Raw genomic sequence first — 10,842 nt, 5'->3', positions numbered from 1 at the left:
GATGTGCGCTGCAATGCCTCTGAAAGATCACACAAAAAGATAAATAACAAAAGACAGTGAAGATGCGCGGTAGTAAAAAACTACACAGGGTGATACAATAAAATGTACAATGTGTATTGCGAGTTACCAGAAAGAACAACTGTTTGCTAATGAGAGCTACAAAGGTCAGTGAGAATGCACAGAATTGTGTCATATAAGAAGCTACACCAAATGATACAATGAAACTATAACTCAGTGAAAAAAAGGTTACAGATTGTGTAGGAAAACTAAGGGATTAAATGCTTACCGGATCCTTCTTCACAGAGGAGAGGATTTAACATAACTTAATTAAATAACTATGTACATGAGAATGTAGTGCGAAATAACCACAGACAAACTTTTTATGGGAAAAATTTTGTGACCGTCACAGGCCATAAAATTTTATTAACCTAACAAACTAGATAGAACTGATAGAACTGAAAATATATATGGCGGCATAGAGATCAGCTACCCAGAACAGCAGGAGATCACCGGCCCAACGGGAACAGCAGCAGAGGAGTCTCTGCCCTAAGGAGATGACGCTGAGGGGTTGCAGAGATCACGTGACCATCCCTCAAAAGGGAGGAAGGAGGGTTACCGTCACGTGCACGTGAGGGCCTACCCTCCTCCCCGGAAGTCTGGCCATCACTCACCCCTAGCGACCTTCTCCTGCGCAACCGGACCGAGGATCTCCCGCCGCCAGGGTGAAAGAAGATCTTCCACCTAGATAAGGATTCCCTGTTACCAAGCCGTGTAAACCGCATAACAGGGAGAGGAGATCCATATCCTACAGTAATGGCTTATTGGGCCTAGGGTGAGTAGCCATAGCCCTGCCATTAAGGTGCCGTCGAAAATACAACATCATTAAAACATTACAAAAGGGGAAGGGAGGGAGGGAAAAAACTGCTTCAGCCAGGATCCGGAGAAGAAGAGGAAGTTGCAAGGGAGAACTTGGCTTATCTACTGGTAAGGAGGGGCCTACCCTAAATTGCAACAATGTTGCACCCAGCACCTTCCCTCTCTCTTCTAACCCACTCTCCTACAGCCTTAACCCTTAGACTGCTCCAGGCTTATACTAAGCCCTACACTGCATTAAGGGATTAAATGCTTACCGGATCCTTCTTCACAGAGGAGAGGATTTAACATAACTTAATTAAATAACTATGTACATGAGAATGTAGTGCGAAATAACCACAGACAAACTTTTTATGGGAAAAATTTTGTGACCGTCACAGGCCATAAAATTTTATTAACCTAACAAACTAGATAGAACTGATAGAACTGAAAATATATATGGCGGCATAGAGATCAGCTACCCAGAACAGCAGGAGATCACCGGCCCAACGGGAACAGCAGCAGAGGAGTCTCTGCCCTAAGGAGATGACGCTGAGGGGTTGCAGAGATCACGTGACCATCCCTCAAAAGGGAGGAAGGAGGGTTACCGTCACGTGCACGTGAGGGCCTACCCTCCTCCCCGGAAGTCTGGCCATCACTCACCCCTAGCGACCTTCTCCTGCGCAACCGGACCGAGGATCTCCCGCCACAAGGAAGCATTTTAATGGTACCCTTGCCGCCAACGCACAACCCGATTTACAGGAGGGGTAACAGAGCTCTCTGAATGTCCCCTATGAATAAATCCGGCCCCACATCAGAAAGGTGAACTTTATCCCTTCTATATAGCTCGGTTCTATCAGCCGAAATGGCTTCGTGCCGTACCACGAAGCCACCTGACCCAGTGACGGTTTTCGCTACAGACGCATTGATCTTCTTCCTAACCCGGTATGCCGCCGTATGGGCCGACATATGCCTCCAGTGGAGACGGGGTATTATATGGGACCACCCTATCATGACCCCCGGGATGCGTACTCTTAGCCACCCAATGTCTGCCTGCATAACCTTAATCAACTGTAAAACTGGTATGGCCCCCACATCGTTACCCCCTAGGTGAAGAATAATAATGTGAGGCTTCCCCCAGCGTACCAGGGCCCCAGATATGGTTCCTGCTAATTGGGGCCAGCACATCCCCCTATCACCCAACCACCTAACGGATGCCTTGTTGGAAGGGAGACCTAGGGATTGGCCAAATGGGAGGGACGCACAGCGTAGGGAGGCCCAGTGGACAAAGGAGTGGCCCACAATCCAGATTCGCTTCACCCCGGGGGTAGTGCCTGTGGAGACAAACATTTTAGTATCCTGAATTAACATCTAAACATTAAACAATTGGACGGACATAGGTTCTGAAACAATTGGACCGCCAACGCCCAATACGTTTTATGTCCTCGCACGAGGAGCCCGCTTGCGCAGCGTTAGTCGCGGCCCCTATGCGAAAAGAGTGCGGGGCCAGTCTGCTAGCGTCCAGCCCCGCCTGGACTGCCGCCAATTTTAGGACCCTACCGAACTGAAATTTGGAAAGGGATCTGCCGTCCGCATGGACCAGGAATTGCCCCGGGCCAGGCGGCCTTTGAGCCAGGTAAAGATTAACGCAGTTAACCGGGCAGCATGCGCTGTTCACCTGAGGGTGAACGGGGATCCAGGTTCCCTTACCTTCCTGATCTGTCTTTGATCGCGGCAGAAAAAGAAGTAAGGAATCAGGGGCAGCTCTAACATGTTGCAATTGTATACCTGCCCCAGACGCCTGCTTGGAGGGTGCTACTACCTCACTAACTCTAAGAGCGGCGGCAAAGGCCAGATTAAACGCAGTTTTGAAGAGTAGGGCTTCAAAATCTGATCTACAGACCACGTCGAGCGCCAAGAGCAAACGCTCCAGGCGGTCGCGGGTGATGGGTTCGCGCGTGTCTATTTTCCGCTGCTGCGATCTGCCCCAACCCTTGATCACCTGCCTAATAAAAAAGGAATTGGTTGGGTCAGGAATGGCTAATGCCCTATAGAAAAATGAGAGGGCGGCCAATTTGGATTGTATTGCCCCCTGACGGGCCCCAGAGGCATGCAAACTCACCAGCCAATCATGTAAGTTGTCCCTAGACCCCTGAGCAGCGTCGGCTCCCCTGGACGCACAGAAATTGTCCCATTCAGACCACATGCGGGCATAGGCGTGCCAAGTGGATGGTGCTAAGGAGGAGCGGACCAACGGCAGTAAGGCTATCCAGGAAGGACGAGCTGCCAAAGGAAATCAGGACAGCGTAAGCCCACGGCTGCAGCTGTGGGGGCTAACTTGCGAAATGTCGCCCATTCGAATCGTGACAGGGCGTCAGCTACAACATTGTCGACGCCCGGGACATGACGGGCCTGGAACTGGATGTTAAGGTCCAGACAGCGCAACACCAGGTGGCGCAGCAAGGTAATGACCTTTGCTGAGGTGGCTGACAAGTTATTGATCGCAAAGACCACACTGATGTTGTCTGTCCAGAACACAACAGTCCCGTTCGACAACTTCCCACCCCACAGCTCGACCGCCAAGACCACGGGGAATAGCTCCAGGAGAGTCAGGTTTCGAGTAAGGCCCGCCGGGGCCCAGGACTCCGGCCAGGGCTCCGCGCTCCACTCTCCCTGGAAACAGGCCCCGTAACCGTGCGATCCAGCTGCGTCAGTGAAAAGGTGCAGTAACTGGCTAGACATGGGAGGGGTACGCCAGACCCGAATCCCGTTAAATCGCGTGAGAAACTGTTCCCAGACTACCAGGTCAGCCAGCAATTCACCCCCTAGGGTTATCTTTGATTTCGGGTTTGACCTACCACTAAGCTGTCTTTCCAGTCTACGGTTAAAAACCCGACCCATGGGGATAACTCTGCAAGCGAAATTAAGCAAACCTAACAGGGATTGTAACTGTTTCAGGGAAATAACTGCATTAGAGACTGCCGCTCTGACCGCCTCAAGCATGCCCTGAACTTTATCAGGTGGCAACCTACAGAGCCGAGCCTGGGTGTCGATTTCGATTCCCAGGAAGACTAAACAGGACGCGGGGCCTTGCGTTTTGTCCTCTGCTAGGGGCACCCCGAAATGTCTCATGACGCTGCGCATGATGTTCATTGTGGATAAACAATCATCGGAGCCTGCCCTCCCTACAATGAGAAAATCGTCCAGGTAGTGTGCTATGGGATCGCTGCCCACTTCTGAAGCTACGACCCAATGAAGGAAACTACTGAACGCTTCAAACAAGGCGCATGACAAAGAGCAGCCCATGGGCAGGCAGCGATCCACGTAGTACACACCTGCAAACTTACAACCCATTAGATGGAAAACTGAGGGGTGGAGTGGAAGAAGCCTAAATGCCGACTCAATGTCTAGTTTCGCCAATAGAGCACCATGACCCGCCCTCCTGACCAGGTCTAGTGCGCTATCAAAGGATTGATAGCGCACCGAGCTGAGTTGGGGGTCAATGGCATCATTGACTGAGCTACCTTTTGGGTACGACAGGTGCTGAATGAGGCGAAACTTCCCTGGCTCTTTCTTGGGAACCACCCCCAACGGGGAAATGACCAAATCAGGTAAAGGTGGGGCAGCAAAGGGGCCCGCCATTCGCCCTAAAGTCACTTCTTTATTAATTTTATCCCTCACTACTTGGGGGTGTTGGTATGCTGAAATAAGGTTCCTATTAAATCTCTTACCCTTGATTTGCCTAAATGTGGGGATATGAAAACCAAATGAAAAACCCTCCCATAACATACGTGCCGCCGCCTGGTCTGGGTAAGCCCACAACCATGGTGCCATGGCATGTACATTAATTGGCGTTTCCGCCTTTCTGGCCCAAGTTTGCTGAAGGGGGCTTATTGGCCTGGTCCCTTCGCTTGATGCAGTCACTGCCAGGGTGTGGACCAGAGCAGTACCTGCAGACATGTCTGAAGGTGCATGCGCTACCCTTGTCGCATTTTTTGTCCTGGAAGGGCCAGCAGGTTCCCCCCCGTTTCCTGCTTCTGGTATTGCGAAAGGACTGCTGCGCTGATTGCTGAGTTGAAGTTGCAGCAGCGGGTGCACCCCCTTTTGGGTCCATTCGCTGCCACAACTGGTTATCAGTAGAGTCAAATGTCAGGGAAGGATTTCCTGCCATTTTCCTCCTGAACTCAGCATCATATTCCCTCCACACACCTTCACTGTGATTACGCTGAATCCAGTGAATAGTGTCCGTGTATTTTAGGATAGGCAAACTCTGGGAGGGGTACTTTTCGATATAACAGGAGGAAAAAACCCTGAAGCACTGGAGCCACTCATCAAAAGTGTCTGGGCGTTTAAATTTTTTAGGCCCTGTTCCCTCAGCGCTCTTCTCTCTCTGCCTATACGCCTCCACCGAAAGGTCAAATATATTAACATATTTTCCACGGTGGATTCTACTGACCACCTTTTTGCGCAGGTGTCTATGCAATGAGTATATTTTTCCTGGGCTTGCGTCCCCGTAAAGGGCTGCTCGCCTTTCGGAGATGGCCCTGGTAGGGAGAGGTTCAGCTGGCACCTCTGTAGATGGGTTTTGCGGGGCGGGGTTACTGGCGCTATCCTGCTTAGTATCTGGCTTGACCCCCCTCTTTAAAATTTTCTTAATCATTCTAAACATTTTCTTCTGACCTGCCCCTTGTAAACCCAAGGAAGAGTCAGTCTCAGACCCTGAGTCAGAAGAGGATGAGTCAGAGGAAGAAAGGTCATTGTGTGTAAATAAAGCATTCTCACCGTGACTAATGGCAGGAGGTCCCTGACCCATGCTGGAAACGGGCTGGCCTGCTGGCTGGTTTTGGAGGGCGAGTCCTGAAGACCCTTGCTGTGCAGTGGAAGTGGTGGCTGCTGCTCCTGCTGTAATGCTGCCTGGTACTCCTGCATCCGCCCCACTCATGACTGTGGCAGTGTTGGTCCGTGTTTTTGCTGCACTTTGTGATCCAATTGCCCCCTGCAAAAGAGAAAGAATTTGGCGAGCACTTTGCCCAATGGATGTGTCTGGATTATCAGTAGCAAGGGGTGGATGAGCTATATGAAGTGGTGTATGAAATCCCTGACTCACTGACTGTCCATTCGCAGATGTCTGAGCATTCACACCCTGCTGGTCTACAATAGGGTTATGGCATGCCTGGCTTATTGATTGTGCATGGTTTAATGAGTGTGCATGAGCGCCCTGCGTGGCTGCCATGGGGGAGTGGATACCCTGATCAAGGGGTTGTACTCCTTGTATGCCTAAAGTAATGGGATGTTGTAGCTGGCTTAAAGATTGCACATTCGCATTATGTATGCCAACCAGGGGTGTATTATATCCCTGAGGAGCTGCTTGTACGTTCACACCATTCAAAGCCGCATTCACACCAATGGGGGATGGTAAATGATGAGATGGTAAATGATGCTCAATGTTTTGATTAACATGCATACTTTGAACATTGCCTTGATTCACATGCAGGCTATTATTAGACACAATATCATGCGGCTGAGCGGCCGCTTGCACTAAACCACTATCAGCCCTGTGTGGGTTAATAATATCGGGAGCGGCCTGCTGAACGGCATTTGCGTTATCTCCCATTTGTATAAACTGTAATGGCCTCATTGCCCTGGAAGGGTTAACTCTGCGTGTCCCCCTACCCCTACCACTGGCTATCTGCCTGGTACTACCTCTTATGATGGAGCGACCCCTTTGATGCCCCTGAGGATTAACATTCAAATGTGCCGTTCGCTTGCGCAGTTTGCTTGCGCTGCTAATGCCCCTCCGACCCCCCACTGATAACCCGCCAACGGCCAAGGACGGCTCTCGGTGCTCACCTGCAAGTGGCGTTGCCCCGGGAGCCGATGTCCTTGTGACCGCGCGGGAATCTGCCAAGCCGGAAGTGCCGATGTCCGCTTCCGGTGACGTCACTAACATGGCGTTGACACCGGAAGTCGGACCCGGACCACGCGGCTGGCGAAGGAGATCGCTAGGCCCCGAGGGGAGCAGCATAGGCCCTGAGATGGCATGGGCCTCGGGTATGGTGCGACCAGGGGCAAGTCCGGGTGTTGAGGGCTGAGGGGCCATGTTCCGGCCGGGCTGGGGACCGCGTGTTGCCACGTGTGGTGCCCCAATGAGAGGTGTGAAAGGGCGATGCCTGCTGGGGGTAGTTAAAGCAGGATCCGGATCCTGACTAGAAGGATCAGGAGGGAAAACAGCTGGTGTGACACTGGGCCCTGGGGAGGCTGCAGCCATAGCGGATATTATGTTTTTCAATAGGTCAGAAACTGCTGACATAGCAGCAGGGGGTACAGCACTTAAAAATGAGGCCTGTACACTATCAAGAGGTAAATTAGCCTGCTGGGTCTGCAATGCTTGAGGTCTGGGGGATTCCTGAGCTAACTCAATATCAATAGGTCCCTGCTCTTCCACATTATGAACCTGGGCTGACACAACAGTAGTATATTGAGTTGGGGGAATGATATCTAAATCATCCTCAGAAATAGATTGAAAACTTATCTTTATTTTTTCTTTTGCAGGTGCAGGAGGTTCCTGTTCCGACTGGTAACGTCTGGGAGGCAGAGTAGAACGCCTGGAACGATGCATAGCTGCACTGGTGATGACAGAACTGCTAAGAAAAAACTGCTTCAGCCAGGATCCGGAGAAGAAGAGGAAGTTGCAAGGGAGAACTTGGCTTATCTACTGGTAAGGAGGGGCCTACCCTAAATTGCAACAATGTTGCACCCAGCACCTTCCCTCTCTCTTCTAACCCACTCTCCTACAGCCTTAACCCTTAGACTGCTCCAGGCTTATACTAAGCCCTACACTGCATTTCTGCTGTTAATGGGAGCTGCATAGAGTAAATAGCACTTTACAGCTGTGAAGAAAACTTCATATAATAAAGTTCTATACTATATAGCTTAATAAGTACTAAGGTGCTAATTACCTCACTATCGCCTAGATTTAGAGTTCGGCGTTAGCCGTCAAAACCAGCGTTAGGGGCTCCTAATGCTGGTTTTGGCCGCCCGCTGGTATTTAGAGTCAGTCAGGAAAGGGTCTAACGCTCACTTTCCAGCCGCGACTTTTCCATACCGCAGATCCCCCTACGCCATTTGCGTATCCTATATTTTCAATGGGATCTTTCTAACGCCGGTATTTAGAGTCTTGGCTGAAGTGAGCGTTAGAAATCTAACGACAAGACTCCAGCCGCAGCAAAAAAACAGAAGTTAAGAGCTTTCTGGGCTAACGCCGGTTCATAAAGCTCTTAACTACTGTGCTCTAAAGTAGGATTCTATCAGCCAATCGGAATTAAGGTAGGAAAATTCTGATTGGCTGATGGAATCAGCCAATCAGATTCAAGTTCAATCCGATTGGCTGATCCAATCAGCCAATCAGATTGAGCTCGCATTCTATTGGCTGATCGGAACAGCCAATAGAATGCAAGCTCAATCTGATTGGCTGATTCCATCAGCCAATCAGAATTTTCCTACCTTAATTCCGATTGGCTGATAGAATCCTATCAGCCAATCGGAATTCGAGGGATGCCATCTTGGATGACGTCATTTAAAGGAACCGTCATTCGTCGGGAAGTCGTCGGCCAGGAAGAAAGAAGATTGAAGATGCCGCTTAATAGAAGACTTCAGTCGGATGATGGATCTCTTCAGCCGCCGCTTGGATCAAGACTTCAGCCCGATGATGGACCTCTTCAGCCGGATGATGGACCTCTTCAGCCCGATGATGGACCTCTTCAGCCCGATGATGGACCTCTTCAGCCCGATGATGGATCTCTTCAGCCTCCGCTTGGGCTTGGATGAAGACTTCGGAGCCTCCTCTGGACGGATCGGTGATACCCGGCATGATGAAGACAAGGTAGGAAGATCTTCAGGGGCTTAGTGTTAGATTTATTTAAGGGGGTTTGGGTTAGATTAGGGGTATGTGGGTGGTGGGTTGTAATGTTGGGGGGGTATTGTATGTTTTTTTAACAGGCAAAAGAGCAGAATTCTTTGGGGCATGCCCCGCAAAAGGCCCTTTTAAGGGCTGGTAAGGTAAAAGAGCTTTTCAATTTTTATTTTAGAATAGGGTAGGGCATTTTTTTATTTTGGGGGGCTTTGTTATTTTATTAGGGGGCTTAGAGTAGGTGTAATTAGCTTAAAATTGTTGTAATATTTTTATAATGTTTGTAAATATTTTTTTATTTTTTGTAACTTAGTTCTTTTTTTATTTTTTGTAACTTAGTTCTTTTTTTATTTTTTGTACTTTAGTTAGTGTATTTATTTGAATTTAATTTATTTATTGATAGTGTAGTGTTAGGTTTAATTGTAGATAATTGTAGGTATTTTATTTAATTAATTTATTGATAGTGTAGTGTTAGGTTTAATTGTAACTTAGGTTAGGATTTATTTTACAGGTAATTTTGTAATTATTTTATCTAGGTAGCTATTAAATAGTTATTAATTATTTAATAGCTATTGTACCTGGTTAAAATAAATACAAAGTTGCCTGTAAAATAAATATAAATCCTAAAATAGCTACAATATAATTATAATTTATATTGCAGCTATATTAGGGTTTATTTTACAGGTAAGTATTTAGCTTTAAATAGGAATAATTTATTTATTAAGAGTTAATTTATTTCGTTAGATAAAAATTATATTTAACTTAGTGGGGTCTTAGTGTTAGGGTTAGACTTAGCTTTAGGGGTTAATAAATTTATTATAGTAGCGGTGAGGTCCGGTCGGCAGATTAGGGGTTAATACTTGAAGTTAGGTGTCGGTGATGTTAGGGAGGGCAGATAGGGGTTAATACTATTTATTATAGGGTTATTGAGGCGGGAGTGAGGCGGATTAGGGGTTAATACATTTATTATAGTAGCGGTGAGGTCCGGTCGGCAGATTAGGGGTTAATAATTGTAGGTAGGTGGCGGCGACGTTGGGGGCGGCAGATAGGGGTCGGGGATGTTAGGGGCAGCAGATTAGGGGTACATAGGGATAATGTAGGTTGCGGCGGTGTATGGAGCGGCAGATTAGGGGTTAATAATAATATGCAGGGGTCAGCGATAGAGGGGGAGGCAGATTAGGGGTTAATAAGTGTAAGGTTAGGGGTGTTTAGACTCGGGGTACATGTTAGGGTGTTAGGTGCAGACTTAGGAAGTGTTTCCCCATAGGAAACAATGGGGCTGCGTTAGGAGCTGAACGCTGCTTTTTTGCAGGTGTTAGACTTTCTTTCAGCTCAAACGGCCCCATTGTTTCCTATGGGGGAATCGTGCACGAGCACGTTTTTAAAGCTGGCCGCGTCCGTAAGCACCGCTAGTATTTAGAGTTGCAGTGGCGGTAAATTATGCTATACGCTCCCTTTTTGGAGCCTAAAGCAGTCCTTCTATGAACTCTAAATACCAGCGGTATTTAAAAGGTGCGGGGGAAAAAAATCACGCGTACCTAATGCACCCCTTTGGCCGCAGAACTCTAAATCTAGCGGTATGTTCAAAAAAGCTGTAGTGTTACTTCCACACGTATCTAGTACCAGAAACAGATAAAAAAATAAAAAATATAAATATATATATATATATATATATATATATATATATATATAATGAAATTAAAAATAAAATATATATATATTTATAAAAAGATTCAATTTTTTTTTCTTTTTTATTGAGGAAACAATAACAATGGTAAAAGCATCACATCAAAAAATTGACTTAGCTTAAGCAGTAATGTTTATAATCCTCATTTTTAATTCCCCATAGTTCAGTGTAATAGGTCTCTTTTGGACCATTATTGTTATTATATTTTGAGTCCGGGGGATTAAATTTAATTTAAGAAAAATATAAAGAAAAAATTGCATTCATAACAAAATATCACATTAGAACAGAATACGCTTCATTAAAGATGCAGAAACCGAGATCACGCACACTCACAGCCTGCATTTCACAAAGATGAGCCTCTGAAAGATGTTGTTGTATTAAAGAGACATATGAT

The 10,842-nt window shown here is 47.4% G+C and overlaps 1 protein-coding gene across 3 annotated transcripts; it reads right to left on the bottom strand.

The window, feature by feature from the left end:
* Positions 1-377: 377 nt before the first annotated feature.
* On the bottom strand, positions 378-7,653 carry LOC128644736 (uncharacterized). 3 transcript variants are annotated; one of them, XM_053697269.1, is made up of 3 exons: positions 5,635-7,651; positions 2,975-3,135; positions 2,037-2,186 (listed from the first exon to the last, which is right to left on the bottom strand). In XM_053697269.1, exons 1-3 carry the CDS (start codon positions 7,469-7,471, stop codon positions 2,169-2,171), a joined length of 2,016 nt encoding a protein of 671 aa, XP_053553244.1. In that variant the 5' UTR covers positions 7,472-7,651; the 3' UTR covers positions 2,037-2,168. The 3 variants fall into 3 exon arrangements, with proteins under 3 accessions (XP_053553243.1, XP_053553244.1, XP_053553242.1); XM_053697268.1 differs by lacking the exon at positions 2,975-3,135 and having other exon boundaries at positions 378-2,186; positions 5,635-7,653; XM_053697267.1 differs by having other exon boundaries at positions 2,049-3,135; positions 5,635-7,652.
* Positions 7,654-10,842: the final 3,189 nt, after the last annotated feature.

This window comes from Bombina bombina, chromosome 1 (genome assembly GCF_027579735.1).
Source record: "Bombina bombina isolate aBomBom1 chromosome 1, aBomBom1.pri, whole genome shotgun sequence".
NCBI classification, from domain to species: Eukaryota; Metazoa; Chordata; class Amphibia; order Anura; family Bombinatoridae; genus Bombina; species Bombina bombina.
Note: the sequence above shows the minus strand (reverse complement) of the source record. Positions and strands in the feature narration are given on the sequence as shown.